Below are 21,107 nucleotides of genomic sequence, written 5' to 3'. Positions count from 1 at the left end.
CTAGCGCGTTAGAAACCCGTAATTAAATTAAATTGACCTTCGGCTGAATTGGGCTGCCCTTGAAGGGTGGGGCCCCCGGAAGGTTAGGGCCCCCCTGTTCCGCAAGGGCTCCAGGGGCCTGCCTTACGCCCATGACCTGGAGGGCCTGCGTGCCTGGGGCCTCATTTATGAAAAGTGACGCATCGCTGCGTGAAAACAGCGATGCATCACTTTTCACTGAGCCCTCCTTGCGACACCAATGATGCGTCATATTTTCAGTATGACGCATCATGGTGCAAGGAGTTACAGATACATCAGTATTTCTGACGTATCTGTAAGCGCAAAAGTGACGCATTGCTGGAGTGTGTCACAAAAGTGATGCAACTCCAGCAATGAGTCCTTTCACATGGGGCAAGCCCCATGTGAAAGGTCCTGCGTCAGTCTTACGCCTGCTGTGAGGCAGGCGCAAGATTTTGACGCAACGGCGTCCTAAAAGTGACGCAGTGAAATCTCATAGATTTCACTGCGTCACTTCTACGACCCTTCCTTGCGTCAATACGCCCCCCTTGCATACATTATACCTGGCGCAGGTATAATGCGGCGCAGGGGTTTACAAAGTGACGCATCTACCTAGATGCGTTACTTTGTAATTATGGCACAACAAGGTGCCTTTTTTACGCCACTGGTGCGTCACAAAAGATGACGCACCGGCAGCGTAAAAGTGACGCAGAGCCTCATAAATGAGGCCCCTGGTGTTTCCAACCGATACACAACTTTAACTTTGGAGCTTTGCCCTTCCCTGCTGCACTCAGGCAGCATGTTGTCACTCGGACTGCCTGAACTGCCGAATAGCTGTTTCCGGACAGGCTCTACCTTATGAAATATTGGTTGCAAGGGACAGATCACATTCTCCACAGTATGTATTCAGACCGGTGAGCTGATTCAAATTCGTCACTGACACTTCAGACAAGCAATGGCTGAAGAGGGGGGACCCAAGGCCAGTCTATATTTTATTTTAATGTATGTACCATTTTCTTAAAGTAAAATAATCTGTCAGTCAAATAAAGTTTTCTATAGGCCAGACCTAAAAAGTGCCACTAAGGCATGAGCTAAGTATCAAATATTTGAATAGATGAAAGTATGTGCTTCGATGTATATTTGTACATGTTTCACTAGTAATTGTATAATGTATTGTAGATGTTACACTTAGTTGAACTTTTCCGATGGACAGCATGTAATGACTCCTTCTTCTTCTTAGGGGCATAACTCAAACTGTGGCCTTGCATGTTTCCTCGGCATTCCAGAGTCAGCTGACAGCGTGATGGTGCAGGTTTTAAAGAAACAAGGCGCTATTCCATTTGTTAAAACAAACGTCCCCCAATCCATGTTTAAGTGAGTACAAATTAACTTTTCCTGTAAATCCTGTAAAGACTGTGCACCATAATTAGGCCTGAAATAGTTTATTTACATTTTTGTATTGCGATCAGACCTCGCCAGAATGACTGTATTTAAAATTTCTGAATTGGTTTTGCCTGATCCACAGTCAGTCCCATGGGATGTCAGAGCGGGTTTTCACTGAGAAACAAAGCTGTGACTAGTAAAGCAAAAGAAAAAAAAAACACACAGTAATTCAGTAGTTGCGTCACATGAATGACAAAACGTAGGGCCCGATTCACAGAACTAACTTAAGTCAAAATCCTAAATGTACTACCATTTTCGTATTCACAGAGGGCACTTACTCATTTTGGTATTCACAGAAGTTAGGACCCCTAAATTTAGGACTCCTAAATGCCTTCTGTGAATACCGAAAGCCTTAAAATTAGGATTTTCTCATTTTAGGAGTCCTAAAGTTAGGACTCCTAACTTTACTACTGCTAAATTGAGAAAAATACAAATTTTAAGACTTTCGGTATTCACAGAAGGCATTTAGGAGTCCTAGAGTTAGGAGTCCTAACTTCTGTGAATACCGAAATGAGTAAGTGCCTTCTGTGAATACAGAAATGAGTAAGTGCCTTCTGTGAATATCGAAATGGTAGTAAGTTTAGGATTTTGTCTTAAGTAAGTTCTGTGAATTGGGCCCGTAATGCCTTTTGTCAGAGTTGTGATTCCCTTAGGTTAGTTTCAGGAGTCAGCAGAGCTGGACACTGTCATGCTTTGCATCCAAACTTATCAGCCCACACAAAGATATACTCTGATCACAGACTAAAGAAAGATAAAAACCTATATGAAAGTGTTTACATTTTCCACGCACTCTAACGAACAAAACGGATATTAAAACATAATGAAGAAAATAAGTATGACGACATAAGAATAAGACCGCATCAATTACTAGAAGATATGCTGCATTCTGTATTCTACAAAGTACAAAAAAATGCCCGATGAACAAACATTATATATAATGTATTTTTTACATGTATGCTTTGCCATTTGTATAATACAAAATGGGCACTTGATAGTATGTCTTAATTACTACGATTTTGATTTGCATTTTATTGATCACCTATTAGGAATGACATTTTACCAAGTTCAGAAAGTATTCAAATGTATGCACTGATGCTTGCAAGCAGATATATGTAGAAGGTTCATAACACACCATATGGCCAGAGAGCAGCTACTGGTGCTTTATAATTAGACTAGCAGCCCGTCCCGACGTTGTCCGGGTATGAATTCCTGCCGGCCAGTAGTATATTGTTTTGTAGGATTTCGTTTTGATAGCATTTCTTATCTGTGACAGGCCTGTGAAACGCTCCGATTCACAGTGCACTGCTGATGCACTTAAGAGTGCGCGTTCAGTAGGGTGTGAACTCGAGTTTCCCTACTTTATTTTTCCTTGCAATATTATATAGCACAAACTCGACAACATGGCATGAGCACAATTTACATTACAGAAGAACACATTCATTTGTGTTAGGCACAGGGAGACAAAGCGGTTTGCCTGGAATCACAGGATGTTGAGCTGATGCCGAGATTCGAACGTAGCTCCCCAGCTCTAAAGTTCGCTATTCTAGAACTTGTGGCGGGGGTGTGTCGGTGCTGGCCATCAATGAGAGAGACCTGTGCATTTTTCAAATCGGTGGTGAAAAAATATGAGTATGTTGCTGGAGATGTGGGCTGCCGTGCCACCAATGTACTTTCCGGGGGAGGGTAAACACCCATTATTCCGCAACTTTCTTTCCGCATACCATCACTCCGCATACTTTCATTACGAAAATACCATAACTCGGCAATGCCATTATAACGCATGGCATTACATTTTATATGCTTTTACCACGCATACATTTACAACGAAATTCGTTGTAAATGCATGAATGGTAAAAGCATGTTTTTTTAATGTTTGGATAAGGTAAGTATGGGTATAGGGGTATATGTTTTGGGGTACTGAGGTATATGTTTTGGGGTGTTTGGGTAGTTTAAAAGGTTCAGAGGGTTATGGGGTACAGGGGTAGTTTTAGGGTTTAGAGATAGGTATGGGTTTTGGGGTACTGGGGTATTTTTAGGGTTCAGGGCTACGTTTGGGTTTTGGGGTATAGGGGTATTTTGAGGGTTCAGGGGTAGGTTTGGGTTTTGGGGTACAGGGGTATTTTAAGGGTTCAGAGCTATGTTTGGGTTTGGGGTATAGGGGTAGTTTTAGGGTTCTGAACTAGGTTTGGGTTTGAGGTACAGGGGTATTTTAGGGTTCAGGGTTAGGTTTGGGTTTTGTGGTACAGGGATATTTTTAGGGTTCAGGGGTAGGTTTGGGTTTTGGGGAACAGGGTTATTTTTATGGTTCAGGGCTAGGTTTGGGTTTTGTGGTACAGGGATATTTTTAGGGTTCAGGGGTAGGTTTGGGTTTTGGGGTACAAGGGTATTTTAAGGGTTCAGGGCTAGGTTTGGGTTTTGGGGTACAGGCGTATTTTAGGGTTCAGGGGTAGGTTCGGGTTTTGGGGTACCGGGGTATTTTTAGGGTTCAGGGCTAGGTTTGGGTTTTGGGGTACAGGGGTATTTTTAGGGTTCAGGGGTAGGTTTGGGTTTTGAGGTACAGGGGTATTTATAGGGTTCAGGGCTAGGTTTGGGTTTTGGGGGTACAGGGGTATTTTTAGGGTTTAGGGATAGGTCTGGGGTTTGGGGTACAGGGTATATTTATAGGGTTAAGATGGGTTAGTGTTTAAGGGTGTTGGGGTATTTTAAGGAGTAAGGGTGGGTTTGATTATGGGGTGCAGGGGTATTTAAAGGGAGCAGGGTGGACACCCGGAGCTGGAATGTACAGAACCTGGGAAGAAAAAACAATGAAATATTGAGCACAATGCTAGCTTTTTTTTCTCCGTAATCCCGCCCCCGCACACGCCCACGCCCCCAGCACAGGCCGACAGCACACGATCTGAGACATGGCATGAAGGGCGGAACGTACCACACGCCCCCAGCTTTTGTCACGCCCCCAGCACACGCCCACAGCACAACGCAGACACGCCCACAAGGGACTACTTTGCTGGCACGGTTCTTTTACCTTTTAAATGTATATGGTGGGCGTCTGCATAGCCTATGTCCTTCTGCTGCAACTGCTCTTTCCAACGCTGTATTGGGTGTTGTGATTGGTGCTGTGGTTCCTGAGATTACCCGCCTCAAAGGTTTGGGCTCTCTCTTTATTATATTAGTATGGATGTTATGCGTGAATTGCATAATCTGTTTTTGCATAATTACAGAACATTTTGAGGTAAATTACACGAAGTTGCGTGAACTGCAAATCTGATACTTAGCACTATATTTTAGCTTTAAATGCCCCCTAGCATCATTCTCCACAAAAAATGTGCAAAAAACACAAATAATGCAAACATCAACTGCTTGCACACTGGATGTTTGCATTGGTAGGGTGTTAAAATATCGATTACAAAAATATAGCTGACATAAATATCGTTGTAAAAATATCGTTTAGAAAAATATCGACACCATATACTTAAACAGGTAAGTACATAAATATCGACTCCAAAATATCGTTGTAATTAATATAGATGTAAAAAATATCGACTTTTTAAAATAATTAAAATTACATTAAATAATAAATAAATATAAGTACTATTAACAAAATACATTACATTACTTTTATTTTTTAAATATTTCAAAAAAAATTACTACACTTTTTAATTATAAACTTAATAAATGTGGACATATAAATTGATTTTACACATTACTTTATATAACAACAATAATACATACATATAATTAAAATACCCCTTTACCCAAAAACCCAAAACTGACCCCGAGCCCTAAAAATACCCCTTTACCCAAAAACTGAAAACTGACCCTGAACCCTAAAAATACCCCTTTACCCAAAAACATTTCCACTAAAAAAATCCTGTACACACACCTACAATTAATTAAAAAAATAACATAATTAATTACATATTATTATTCAATTAACTAATTGAAATTAATTAACTATTATTTATTACACTATTTACATTCATTTAAAACATTAATTAATATATTATTTCATTATATAAATACCCCTTTACCCAAAAACTGAAAACTGACCCTGAACCCAAAAAATACCCCTTTACCCAAGAACTGAAAACTGACCCTGAACCCTAAAAATACCCCTTTACCCAAAAACTGAAAACTGACCCTGAACCCTAAAAATACCCCTTTACCCAAAAACTGAAAACTGACCCTGAACCTTTAAAATACCCCTTTACCCAAAAACTGAAAACTGACCCTGTACCCTAAAAATACCCCTTTACCCAAAAACTGAAAACTGACCCTGAACCCTAAAAATACCCCTTTACCCAAAAACTGAAAACTGACCCTGAACCCTAAAAATACCCCTTTACCCAAAAAGTGAAAACTGACCCTGAACCCTAAAAATACCCCTTTACCCAAAAACATTTTCACTAAAAAAATCCTGTACACACACCTAAAATTAATAAAAAAATTAACATAATTAATTACATAATTATTATTCAATTAACTAATTGAAATTAATTAACTATTATTTATTACACTATCTATATTCATTTAAAACATTAATTAATGTATTATCTCATTATGTTTAAATTACTTCCCACCCTACTCCCCTATAAACCTACAACCCGCTACGGAACTATTAAGACTAAATTCAACTGAAAATACATTATTAAATAATAATATACCACTAAAAATACTACTTTGACTACAAATATTCATTAAAAACACTACATTACTTATAAATATTTAAAAAACGATATTATTGTAAACTATGTTTTTGTAAACGATATTTATTACAACTATATTAATGTTAACGATATTACTTACCTGTCTGTCGATATTCTGGTCAGACGATATTTTTGTCATCGATATTTCTTCCTGTAGATATTTTTGCAGCGATATTTAGGTTAGTCGATATTTTTACGACGATATTCCTGCTCTGTACCGTTTGCATTGTTCCCAGGCTCCTGTGCAATAATTGTGCCCCAATCAATGGCCTAATTCCGCTATGTGGAAGAGTTACATCATTTCAGGAATTTCATTTAACCCAAAATTCCCGAAATTACGCAGGTGTAATTTAAATTTCACCTGGACATAATCAGCATATAAACCTTAAGCATCAGAATGATGGTTAAATAATTACGGTCATTTCATTAGTCATATGAAACAAAATAAATATCAAAATAACACAAAACAATTTCCTTCACGCATCCACTCCTCTATGTAGAGGAAAGGCAAGTAACTGCGCCTAATTTGGTCTCCTCCTTTTTTTCAAAATTGGGTCAGTGCAAGGCTGGAGGGCCTTGCGCTTTTAATCACCACACATAGGGCCTGATTACGATGGTGGACGAACTTCAGTCCATCGCCATCGTCTCTTATTTGGGACCGCCCACCAACAAGGCGGCAGTCCCATAATAGGAATTAGGATGCAACCGCCACCGTGGCGGTCGCATGAATCACCTTTAATATTGCAGAGGGTGCTGCTGGCTGCAGCACCCACCACAATGTTAAATAGGGATTTTTTGTATATAACTGTACTACGTGACAGGCACCATGCGGTGCATGTCACTTTGTACAGGGATATGTAGAGGGACACCATAGGTGCCTCCCAACATCCATAAGAATGGGCCAGGTTATAAGTGGGGCCCGCTACAAGCCCCCAATTTCCACCCCCAGCAGCCTTTTCATGGCGGGTGAACTGGCATGGAAAGGTTTGCGGGGAGGGAGCACCCTAATCCCTATAGCAGTGCCTTGTAGGCACCGCCCCCATTTTAGGGATTGGGAGGCCCTCCACTGCACCGGTGGTCTCAAGGAGTCCATCAGATGCATGGTGGTCGGGATTTCCGCCCGCCTGCACACACCCGCCATCTAAATCTGGCAGGCAGAAAACCTGCCTAGGATGGTGGGGAGACCACCACTGACAGCCTTTCATTGGTGGTCTCCCCACCATTTTAATCAGCCGCATAGTTCTCCTTCTAGCAACATGGAAGATTCCTTTCTGAAATGTTTGTTATTTTCAAACTGCTCCTAAAATAATATGGCAATATTGTGCACTCTTTTACCTAGCATGATCACTCAGTATTGTTGTTTTCTAGGCCCTACTTCTTATGCGTGCACACTCAAAAGAGTTAGTGCCTCTAATGTTGGCATACAGTTAGGCCTGGTTTGAATGTCACAAATGCATTATCAGGAAAGCCCCGCAACAAAAGACAATCAATCAGCATTCTGTTCTTCTAAAACTACATCCATTGCATTTTACTAAAAATAGGAGTGAAAGGGTCAGTGAGATACTGAACAAAATGCAAAAAAATACCTGGCCATCTGGCCATTAGGAACCTAAATTTTATTGAAACCTATGGCTGGTATGGTTAGAAAGGGGGGGTCGGAGGTGCACAACATGATGTATGTTTTTGCTCCATGTCTACATGTTTCAAGCCTTCCCCTGCGGCTTTTCGTCAGGACCAAATAAGCTGGTCCCTTAATACCACTCCTGAATAATGGCTGATATATTCTTCGGTGTCTATTCAAGGATTATTAAAATTCATTATACAACACCCAATTGGTATGTTGCTTCACTACTACCTATTTGGTAAGTTGACTTAATTCAATTCATAATAATTCTAACTTTGCCCCATGAGCTCTACACAGGGACGCTTGTAGTCACACTTGCTTCAAAGCTACTCCCCCGCTCAAAAAGTGCTCCCACATCTCCATTGGTCGCAGTACGCCCAGGGCTGGACTATCCGCAGTGGGCACCGGGCATTTCCCCGGTGGGCTGCCAGGGTGGGGGCCAGTTCTGGGCCCCTGGGGGCCATTTTCATTACCGGGGACCGGTAAGATTGGCCCCGGTAACAAAACTGTCCGAAATCGGTCCTAGAAACCATCTCGGCTGCACCCTGTCCCCCCTGGAAGGGGAGCAGGCCGAGCAGTGTGCCAGGGCTGGTTTCGGTTCCAGTCCAGCCCTGAGCACGTCCCGTCACGCAGCGGGCGGGAAGAATCAGATGATGAAGCATGCCACCAAGGGGCCTTTTGGTGGGTAAGGGTTAGCTTAAGAAAAATAAATCTTTTCCCTCAGGGAATATCAACGCATCAGGACTGATATCAGTTTCTACTCTCTAGTGGATTTCTTTTGATTGATTTTTAAGTTAGCATAAGACCTGAGTCTGTAGGATGCCCTCATATGCTAATGTTATCTCTCATTGGGGCCCATTAGGATGGCGGGCGGATCGCCCCCGCCAGGCGACCGGGGTGCAAAAGGTATAATATGGTGGCGGTGTCTATCAGACACCGCCAGCCATATTATGATGGCCAAATTTGAATGCCTTTCCGTGGCGGCAATGCCGCCACGGAAAGGCATTCTGAGAATCCTGCGGGGGCCCATTGTGGGCCCCCAGTGACTCCAGGGGTGGTGGGGGGGCACATGGGGGTTACCTATGGTACCCCCTGCTTTTCAAAGTGCAACATGGCAGGCACCGCGCGGTGTTTGTCATGTTGTGCTTTGTAATGCACAAAGTGCACTTTCAGCACCGCCCGCTGCAATGGTAAAAATACAGGATGCGCCCGCCAGTGTGGCGGGTACATCCTAATTGCCAAGGCGGGACCGCCGCTCCTATGGCGGGCTGTCCCATTTTGCATGGGGATTGGCGGGCGGGCAAAGTCCGCCCGCCATCCTAATGGGGGCCTTAGTCTTAATATTAGGTTGGACAGGAGAAGTGACCTCACTTCAATGGTGATCACTGGTTGTTTGCACACCATACTTTTTATCTGAATATGTTGATAGGAAGGTGGCGGGAGAAACATCATTCACATTGTGGCAGCACTCACATTCAGGTGGTGCCTAGCATGTCACTTATCTTTACCTCGCAAATGAGCTGCCTCTATCTCCACTCTTCCCTGAATAAAAATAATTTGGGAGGCCACAGATGTCTGGCTCTGTATTCCCTGACCTTTCAAAGGTCAAGGAAAATATAAAGAACCTGGTAGTTCAATTGCTCCTGTACTTTTAAACATAAGGTCGAGCCTCACATTCAAGTTCTGCACTGTACCAGGAATAATCGGACACACAACTACTAAAACGCACTAATACATTTACCCACACTGACAGACAGACACACACACAAACACTCTCTGTAGCAGGAGATGGCTGCCCTCCTCTGCCCAGCCAATCTGTAATCATCGAGGGGATCATAAACATCAATTTAGGATAGCCTGGGGTCGCACCTATCATTTTGGCTTGCCTTTTAGTACCTCTGCCACTATGGGGATCATTAAGATGTCTGGCAGATGCACCGTAGCAGACTGAAACTGCCCAGCCATAGGTCAGCAGGCTGGCTCCGCCGTCGTTATGGGATTATGCGTGTTTCTGAGGCTACGACGGGCTCCTTCAGCCCGTCCGAAGCACATAGGACTGTCCCTCCGACCAATGCATTCACCTGCCGAATTGCAGTGCATTGGGCGGATCGTAATGGCAGTTGTTGGGCGGACCACAACTGACGGTCTGTCGATTGCGGTCTTGCTGATTTGCTAATAAACCTTAATGGTTTTTAAACCATCCTGTCTGTCATTCTTGTGGAGCTAAATGGGTTTCACTGTAATTGGACTTCTTTGCTCCCAGAATGGGATCAACAGCACAATATTGTGGTAAATAACGTAGTTGACAAAAATATAGTACCAAAAATATTGTTTGCCACAATTTCATGTTCCTATATTCTAATGAAAAGTAAAAAAAATATTTAAAAAAAATATTGTGGACACTAATATCATCCAAAAACGTGCAGAAATATTGCTTTTGTGATACTTATACAGTTGAAAGGAGTACATGTTAAATAATGTAATACATTAAATTAATATAGTGTCAATTAAATAAATTCCACTAATATTTAATACTATATATATTATATAAACACATGTGTGTGTGTGTGTGTTTATATAGAGGAACATAATGAATATAAAAAATATATTACGTCATCTTAATGCGTTTAATAGTTTACATTTACTTCTACAAAAAGCATATATATATTAATATATATGTACATGTATATATTTAATCCAAAGACCCGGAAGCTTAAAGATACACACACACATATATATATATATACATACATATATATATATATATATATATATATATATATATATATATATATATATATATATATATATATATATATATATATATATATATATATATATATATATATATATATATATATATATATATATATATATATATATATATATATATTCACTGAAAAAAACATAGGTTTGACACCAGCTATAGTTAGCTGGAAATTTTACTGACATAAAACCAATGAAATTCCACGTTATAGTTAGCTGGACTCACTATAACTTGCGCGTATAATGCACTGCTGATGACATTACATATTACATCACTCATGACATGGTCAGTGACATCACTTATGACATCACTGATGACAGACCTCCTTTAAGTGTAATGTAACCCTTAAAACACATATTGGAAAATAGAAATTAACATTTTCAAAAAAAAGGAGATACCCATACCAGTTACAACAACCAATTCAGTAAATCCACCATCTATATACACATTCTCTCATTTACCAACAGTTCTATATAGTCACTCATACATATACTCACTCATCATATGTAGTGATACACCTATACATCCTGTAACACACCGACAATCATCCAAAAGTTACTCACACACATACTCACACATGCAAATAAACTATTGAACATCCATTTATTTGCATATAAAACTATACACACTCAACCACCCATACAGTCCTGCACATATGGTGTCTTCTAAACACATACAAAAAGAGAGTTAGTCATTCATGCATCTATGTGATTAGTAATACCCCCATAAAACCATAGAAACACTCATACTGATACTAAAAAAACATCTAAGAACCCAAATACCTACACATGTAGGTACTCATCAATCCATGCAGCCAGTTATTCACAAAGTGAAACACTGATACATATATTCAAATATTTAAACATTACTCGCTAATATATGTATTCACTAAGGTACACTTAATAAGCCAGTTATCCAATCATTTCTTTTTGAAAAAAACATTCATTAAGACAATAATTTAAACATTTATTCTTCCCTCGTCCTTTACCTATACATTGATAAAACATATTTATTTTTTAGAAAGACACACATTCACTGGATGGTGTCATAAGTGATGTCACTGACCATGTCATGAGTGATGTAATATGTAATGTCATCAGCAGTGCATGACACGCGCAAGTTATAGTGAGTCCAACTAACTATAACGTGGAATTTCATTGGTTTTATGTCAGTAAAATTTCCAGCTAACTATAACTGGTGTCAAACCTATGGTTTTTTCAGTGAATTTCATAGGTTTTTCAAATGCTACTTCCTAACTATAACGTGTGTAAAACCTATGGTTTTTTCAGTGAATTTCATAGTTTTTTTGAATGCTAGTTCCTAAGTATGTAATCACGTTCGTAACTACATAGTGTCACCGCCTACACGTCCTGAGAAGCGCATGTAAAGTCATGTGACTTGAAAACAAAACTTCCAATTGGTTATTAGTAGTTTCTGTTCTGGAATATACACAAAGCACTCCACCCACTTTCCTCACAATCTTTTCTACTCTCAAGAGACAACAACGTCGAGCATCTTCCGGAAGACTTTGCTGAAATGGCTGCCCTACCAGATTCATCTTCCGAATCTGAAGGAAATGAGCGACCACCGTTAAGAAGAAAAAAGGAATCTTTCATTTGGCAATTTTTCACTTATCCTGAAGATCAAAAGAAAGTGAATGCGCCAAAAGTCGCCTGCACGATATGCAATTCGGAGCTCTCAAGGGGAAATCCAAATAAAAAATATTCCTTTTCTGCACACACCATGCAGCGGCATGTTAAACAAAGGCATCCTGAGCATTATGCAAAAGCATCGACAAGAGCCCTGGCCACGCGATTACCATCAGAGGTGGCCAGCACATCTTCTGGTGTACGACCTGTATCTCCATCGAGTGCTGAGATGGACTTGAGACCATATCTTGCGAAGGTGCATATGAAATGCAACAAGTGTGGAGAAATTCTTTTGTATGGAGAGCAGAGCCTCGTTCTTATTAAACTCAAAATTGACAGTCACAAATGCCCCAAGAAAAGATAAATTTCTTCACTTCATTTTCAAACTATTACATACTGAAAAATGTAGTAGCAACTTTAAGAAATCGAAAGCATTATAACACTTCTTTCCCAAAAAAAAAAAAAAAAGTTCTTTTCAGAACTAACTCTTTCTACCAAAACGTGCTCCAAGAGCATATTATGAGATATTTTTTTGCCACTTTATTTTAGTGCGAGACCGGGTGCGCGCACCCTCCTATCGCGTACAGGACCTGACACTTGCATGTGAAGTCATGTGACTTCTAAACAACACTTCTAATTGGTTCTTGGTAGTTTCTATTCTGGAATTTACACGCAGCCCTCCACCCACTTCCATCACTTTCTTTTCTACTCTCAAGAGACAACAACGTCGAACATCTTCCCGAAGACTTCGGTACAATGGCTACCGTTCCGCATTCATCTTCCGAATCTGATGAAAATGAGCGACCACCTTTGACAAGAAAAACGGAGGCCACGCTATTACCATCAGAAGTAATCAGCACATCTTCCGGTGGACGACCTGTATCTCCATCGAGTGCTAAAATGGACTTGAAACCATGTCTGGCGAAGGTGCACATAAAATGCAACAACTGTGGAGAACTTCTTGTATACGGAGAGCAAAGCTTTACTCTAATTAAACACAAAATTGAGAGTCATAAATGCTCCAAGAAAAGTTACATTTCTTCACTTTATTTGGATAGTATGACATACTGAAAAATGTCGTCGCAACTTTAAGAAATCAAAAGCATCATAACAAAAAAAAAAAAGTTCTTTTCAGAACTACCTCTTTGTACCAAAACAAGCTTGAAGAGCATATTAGCTGATATTTTCTCGCCGCTTTCTTATAGTGCGCGACCGGGTGCGCGCACCCACCTATCGCGTCGAGACACGCATGTGCAGTCATGTGACTTTAAAACAACACTTCCAATTGGTTCTTACTAGTTTCTATTCTGCAATTTACACGGAACACTCCACCCACTTCCCTAGAAAACCAGTTTATTGTAAAACTTTTAAAGCCTCCTCTTATGAAATATTCGACATCAATCACATAGCAGAGTACTAAATAGCACTATATACACTCTGTCCCTTAATTATAAGAGACTTATTGCTATGTAAAAGCAACTTTTGTTTTCCAAGATAATGTAAATTGCTGAGCCTATTACATAATTTTATTTCACATATATGTTACTATTCTCCTTCGAGTACTAACACCGTAGAAAATACCACCAATAGCGGTGATATTTTTTACACCGAGAATGGGCGATTTCTATCGCTTACAGCCCTTACAATTATAAAGTTTTATTTCCTAAGTCTCTGATCTCCAACTGTGCAACATAGGTCCCCTGTGTGTCGTAATAAGGTCCATAAACAAAAACTACAGAGCCAGCATTATAAACATACACAGAACCACAAAACGAAAAGAGCCACCATGCTAATATATGTTATGTTATGTTAAAGTGCATTTTTATAGCGCGCGGCTACTCTAAAAGAGTGTCCCGGCGCTTTCCACAGGCAACTTACAGTGTAAAATCAACATAACAAATAAAAGCAGACCCCGAAAGAAAAAGGACAAAGAAAACCACCTAAGCAGAGAGATTAAAAAGCCACGTCTTCAAATTCTTCCTAAATTGAAGCAGGTTGGGGGTGCTACGCAGTGCCAATGGAAGCGAATTCCACAACTGGGAGGCCTTGAGGCTGAAAGAGCGCCCCCCAGTGCGTGCCTTCCTCACACGTGGAACCACAGCAGTGAAAAGGGATTCTGAACGCAGTGAGCGAGCCGGGCGATAGAAAACTAATCTTTTTTTCAGATATCCAGCGCCTGAGCCAAATAAAGCCTTGTGCATCAGGGTCATAGATTTGAAAACAATCCGCTTCCGAATTGGAAGCCAGTGGAGCGTCTGCAGCAACACAGAAGCCCGTGCTCGTCTGTGCAGACCGAAGATTGCTCGGGCTGCCGAGTTCTGTGCCACCTGCAGACGCTGGACTAAGTAATCCGGAAGGCCTAGAAAAAGGGCATTGGCATAATCAAGCCTAGATCCGATGAGCGCCTGCACCGTAATCCGTCTGTGCTCCGCAGACAGTAAGGGAAGAAACTTGCGGAGCATTCTGAGGATACCGAAGCAGGTGCCGGACAGGCCAAGGATGTGCGCTCTCAGAGAAAGTTTGTTGTCGAGCTTAACACCCAGGTTCTTGGCAACCAAGGATGATTGTGCCGGCGGACACATGGCGGCCGGCCACCACTGCCGCCACTCGGGATCGGAGGCACAGCCAAAGAATAGAACCTCCGACTTGCTGGAGTTGGCCTTCAGACAATTTAGCTGGAACCAGCTGAAGACCCTGTCCAAGCAGTCCCGGATTCTCTCCCCATCAAATGTCTGATCTTTTTCACAAGTGAAGAGGAGTTGTGTGTCATCGGCGTAGGACACGATCTGGGCTCCGTAAGCCTCAACCACAGCCGCCAGAGGGGACATAAAGATGTTAAATAATGTCGGGCTCAACACAGAGCCCTGTGGAACCCCAACACCCAATGGCGGCATCTCGGCTGAGCTCTGGGATACCCAGACCGTCTGGCGGCGGCCCTCCAGGAAAGATGTAAACCATCTGAGCACCGTCCCCCTTAGGCCGATGTCATAAAGCCTGGCGAGCAGCGCCTTATGGGGGACGGTGTCGAAAGCCGCCGACAGGTCCAACATGACTAACATGGCCTTGCCACCCCCATCCAAGGTCTCCCTGATGATCTCAGAGACCTCCACCAGCGCTGTTTCCGTACTGAAATTCGGACGGAAACCGGATTGGGATGGGTGGAGCAGATTGTTAGACTCCAAGAAGTTCGACAAGACGCCGTGAACATGTTTCTCAGTGATCTTGGCCAAGGCCGGAAGAAGTGAAATTGGCCTGTAATTGGCCAGGACCTCGGCATCAAGACCAGGCTTTTTCAGGAGGGGGATCACCATCGCCCTCTTCCAGGAGCGTGGGACACTCCCCTCGCTCAAGGAGGCATTGAGGATCGGGTTGACCAGGGGATTCACCACTGCCGCCATCCCAGCCAAAAATTTGGCGGGGCAGGGGTCAAGTGGGGATCCGGATTTAAGACTGGCCAACAGAGTCCGGGACATGTCACTGGAGACAGATGGAAAGTCCTCCAGGATAGCCACAGACGTGGCCGATGTTCCAAGTCCTGCCCCAGGATCACAATATATCCTTAATATAATAAACCTCTGAGAATAAATACATATTTCCGTGGCAGCCCATAACACAAATGTGGCGTCCTCTGACTCTGCTCCATTACCAAACACCGTAACTCCCCGCCCCCCTCACTTTTCACTAAACTCCGCACTCCACCCCAACCGAACCCCCTATTACAAACCCCCAACCTACCCTCCCTGCCCAAACCCACCATGAACCTCAAACCGCCCCTAGAAAACTTATAAGACACAGGATTACTAAAACTCAAAGAATACGCAACAGGCACATAATGTAAATAGTACATAAAGGCACATATTTTTCCAAAATACTATTTAAAAACATGTTCTATTTTTAATAAATCTATCATGCATCTGACCCTCTAGAACTGCTTTCAAAACGTGAACTATAAACCTCTACTTTTCATTTTCAAACCATACACTTTCATCTGACCCTGTAGAACTGCTTTCAAAACATGAACTATAAACCTCTACTTTTCATTTTCAAACCATACACTTTCAATTACATTATTTTTTTTCCACAATTCATGTAATGTTACAAACCTTTTCTAAAATACACCAGTCCGTATCATTTATAAGGATTTATTTTCGGTCTTCATCAGTGACACTTTCTTCACATATAATAGAAATCACTATAACTTTTTAAACGACAATGCTAACGCGGTAAAAATAACCCTTCATTTGCTTTCCTTTAAGAATGCACACTATGTACCCCACGCATGCGTTTCTTAATCTTTGTATTTGGCAGCGAATACCGACCTTGAATCGGAAGACATGAACAAGACCGCCATTGTCACATTTAAAACTGAACGTTGCATCTGCTCACACACATATCTTTCAATAAGCTAACATTCACAGAAAACAGCATTGATGTAAAAAAAAATTGACCTTGCTTTACAATTCCCTCAAATCACTCCCTTATATTTTAACGCATCCTCCAGTTCAAAAAAAGCGACTTTTTTAATAACCACTAAGCAATATATAAGTGACTAGACTCCTAGAAAATGTATCAAGTCATTCTGCTCCTCTCCACTGCATAGCCGGCGACCTAATTCTGTGGAGTTGCTATACAACCAGCGGTGCTGCGCCGTTTCCTGTACCATCTTGGGAAATTCAAAATGGATGTCCCTCCTGCCTTCGCAAACGAGCCGGGCCACTTAGAACTATTTCGACAGAGAATGCTTCTATACTACGGCACCTTACCACTCTCAACTTTGAATACTTCATATTGATTATCATTTCGATATTCGTATTTCACCTGTGTGCAGCCTGTATTTCATTGCCTGAGCTGTGATTTCACCTGGGCCCTGGATTTATGTCTCTGCAATTTGGTACCTCCTGAACCGAATTACAATCACCTCATGAATCCGTTACTTGATCATGAACAGCTTTGTTACAACGGAGGGTTTATGGCCTTTGCAGCGATACAAGGAGTTCTGGGTCATTGGAATATATTCGCAGCGGCGCAAGATTTCCTAACAGAGAGCTACATCGAAAACCCACCGAGCTGCCCTATGATGGTAAAAGACGCCCCAATAATGACAGATCATGAATGCTCCTTTCATCTTCTCAATTGGATGGCTGACATGTTTTCAGATGATAACAATGATTTCATGTTAGAGGCACTTGCTGCATACTTTGCCTACACAATGGACGGTTAACTCTTTCCTAACAGCGAGCTACATCGAAAACCCACCGAGCTGCCCTCTGATGGTAAAAGAGGCTCCGATTATAACAGATCATCAGTACTGCTTTACTCTTTTCCATTGCATAGCTGACATACTTTCAAATGATAAAACTGATTTCCTGTTACAAGCAGAAGCTACCTATTTTGCCTAAACAATGCTTCAATAACTCTCAAACAAGCCATTGACGTCCTCATTTCCTTTTAGTTTTCTATATTCTTCACGTTCTTTTCCATATTTTCTTTTGAAGAACAGACCTATTTGCTTTACTAACAGTGGACATTATGATTTCGTGTTGTTTGACAGCTGATTCATAAAGTAATGATGTATAACCACTTGCATTTTCATATATCGTTCCTAAACTGAAAGGCCAGAAACCTTCTTCCATTTATTAAAATATAATATACTTCCTTATAAGACTGTACAATGTTTTTTTCCAACTATATTCATTTTTCTTCAACTATAGCGTTTGTATTCCATGTACTACTGACAATACCAATTACTGTGTTTTTTGCAATTTCTGTACTCAGATTACATAATGATTTGCCTTTAAAATAGTACATTTCTAAATAAACATTTCAAATATTCACGGTTTCTCTTTTAATCCATAATCTCAACTGAAATGATTTCATATTGAAAAACTATTCATGGGTTCCACATAACCTTAACTGTAGTCACTGAGAACCTTATTTATGAAGACCTTCCGCCGCCAGTGCCTCATTTTTTAAAATGGGAAAAAGTAACGCACCGGTGGCGCAAGGCCTTCATAAATAAAGTCCTGAATATTTTCTTTTCTCGACCTTACTTACTGATACTAGAACCTGCAAGCCAATTACGGCCCGTGAACTCTTTCTTAGTAGGTCGCGCACCGTAAAGACAGTTATACCACTGTTAACATTTTTTTTTTTACTGTTACTAAGCACCGACACAGTTCCGCTTCACTCAGAGTTAATCACTGCTCCCACGCTTCTACAGGCCAGACGCTATGTCGTATTTCTCTCCTTATCACCCTTTCATCTCCACAATAACAAACAGTTGTCCGCCAGCCACCAGAGAACAGACTCAGATGCAGAGGCACCAAAGAGTGAACCCATCACCAACTGCCATCTCCGGCTGTTTCCATGGTTACACCTCATTCTGCACCTTGCTGAAGGCAGAGGTCAAAAGTTCATGTCTCAACGTTCTACAGCAAACTAAGAACACTGTTTTCCCTCCAGAAACACCTGCCAATCCACAACTCTGTTACATGTCTTGTTTTTTCACACCCAATAGTACTTTTCGTTTAACATAAACATTGACCTGTTCACTCTCCACTTGTTACAATCAACCAATCATTTTCATTTTTTTAACCACACCCAGCCTCTTCCTTTTTCTTTATTTAAAATTTCAACTTCTAACTACCATTCCACTTCCAGAATCGATCGGAGGACGACTACAAATCCCTTGAAAATGAAGGTCTGGCTAATAGGACACAGTTATATTCACTGGAGTGAAAAATATGCAGTAAGCAGACGAATTTGCAACCTCAGCTTACCAAATGTACACATAACATGGATTTCCAAAAGAGGATTGAAATGTCACCAATTAATTCCATTGGTGAAAACTTTTATGCATCTCCCAGAACCAGACCCTATAATTGTGCACTGTGGTGGGAACGATCTAGGCACAATCACTGGGGTAGGTCTGGAAATGCTTCTAAAAGACACCTTTCGACAATTGATGACACTTTTTCCTCGATCTGCCTTGGTATATTCCAATATATGCCAAAGACAGAAATGGAATTGGTCCAATCACCATTGTGCACAATTTGAGAAAGCAAGGAGACATGTAAATAAATCTGTTTCTGCGTTCCTCAGAGATTATAGCATGGGTTCTATTTACCACAACAACTTGCGATACCACGTGCAAGACGTCTATAGGAGAGACGGTGTTCATTTCACGAATGAGGGAAACAGAATCTTCCTCTGCAACATCAGGCTCTGCATCGGTACTTACTTATAAATGCAGAAAACACTCAATTAACACAAGGGCTCTTTTCAGAGCCACCTTATATCTAAGCACTCAAACTTCTGATTTACCTCCATTTTCACACTCTTGTAAATAAGTGTGCGCGACCGGGTGCGCGCACCCCGTATTTTGTTTCGGAGAAAAATTATATCTTTTCGCGTTTAAGGGCCTTACTGCACACCCCGAGAAAAGCTACGAAGCAAGACAATCTCTACCTTCTCCCCTTTCCATGTTTCAACGCTTTGAAATGAACAATATATTTACTCGCAGTCACAAAATGGCGGACAAAACTTCCTGATTTCCTTCGAATCGAACGTTAACAGACGTCACGCAGCCAAAAAAAATACCGCTCACGCGCAGCCGTTTGGGTGCGCGCACGTGTGCGCGCCTATAGATATATAATTGATTTTAACTTTAATTTTCTCAAAAACTACTGAACGGATTTACACCATTCCAAAAAAGCGTAATCTGCGAACAAGACTCTACAGTTTTGGCAAATTTCTTATAAATTCATTCACCCATTCGAACTGTAGCCAAGTCTAAAGGTCCTATGGAAAATAACATGGAGAAAACACGTTTTGGGACCCCCCTTATATCTCAGCCCCCACTTGACCAATCCCCCCCAAACTTTCAGGGAAGGAGTGCAGCGAACCTAGCCATCTTCTTTGAGAAATTCGCAAAGACTCATCCACCAGGGCCAAAGTTATTCCAAATAGAATGTTGAGGATTTCCTATGCTAACTATATTAACTATAACTACCTACTGGCGACCGCCAGTAGGTAATATATACATACATACATATATATATATACATATATATATATATATATATATATATATATATATATATATATATATATATATATATATATATATATATATATATATATATATATATATATATATATATATATATATATATATATATTACCTACTGGCGGTCGCCAGTAGGTAGTTATAGTTAGGATAATTTTCAATGTTAAATCTCAACATTCTATTTTGAATAACTTTGGCGCCGGTTGACGAATCTGCCTGAAATTTTCAGGAAAATGGTCTCATGGCGGTCCGGTCCTTCCCTGAAAGTTTGGGGGGGATTCGTCAAGCGGGGGCCGAGATAAAAGGGGGGTCCCAAAACGCGTTTTCCCCATGTTAATTTCCATAGGGCGGTCGATTTCACTTTTAGCCCGAACGGCTGAATGGATTTCCACCAAACTTGGCAAAATTGTAGGGACTGGTAGCCCGATGTGCCTTTGCTATGTCTCAAGATATGTGCTCCAGTGGATTTTGAGTAATTTAGGTTCAAAAAAATATATATATCTATAGGCGCTCTCCCGTGCGCGCACCGGAGTGCGCTCCAGGCGCGACACGCGACTTGCGCGCAGGAAGCTGATTGGCTCTCAGTTGTCTGTAAACATTCTAAACAGTGCGGAGCGGCCGCCATCTTGTGTCTCGGTAAAATCGAGACAAAAGGGGTTTGAAAAAAAAAGGGGCAAATGACCATAAGGGGGAAGAGTAGACCCCCTCTGACCCCCTAGGTTTGATGTAGGGACTAAAATAGGGTCCTGCAGGGCATTAAAAAATTTTTTTCGTTTTGCGCGGGGGAAGCGCATGGTACGCGCACCGGCGAAGCACGGGGAAAATCCAGGACCATATTTATGAAGGCCTTGCGCTG

At 41.3% G+C, this 21,107-nt stretch overlaps 1 protein-coding gene across 1 annotated transcript in view; it reads left to right on the top strand.

Annotated features, from left to right (window-relative positions):
* Positions 1-21,107, top strand: part of LOC147747108 (vitamin D3 hydroxylase-associated protein-like) — a 458,139-nt gene that overhangs the window by 144,575 nt on the left and 292,457 nt on the right. The window contains exon 4 of the mRNA XM_086952359.1: positions 1,238-1,371. Coding sequence (XP_086808485.1) covers positions 1,238-1,371 — 134 coding nt within the window. The remainder of the gene's footprint in view (positions 1-1,237; positions 1,372-21,107) is intronic.

Source organism: Lissotriton vulgaris, chromosome 1_1 (genome assembly GCF_964263255.1).
Source record: "Lissotriton vulgaris chromosome 1_1, aLisVul1.2, whole genome shotgun sequence".
NCBI classification, from domain to species: Eukaryota; Metazoa; Chordata; class Amphibia; order Caudata; family Salamandridae; genus Lissotriton; species Lissotriton vulgaris.
The sequence above is the reverse complement of the archived record's forward strand: the minus strand, read 5'-3'. Positions and strand labels throughout refer to the sequence as shown.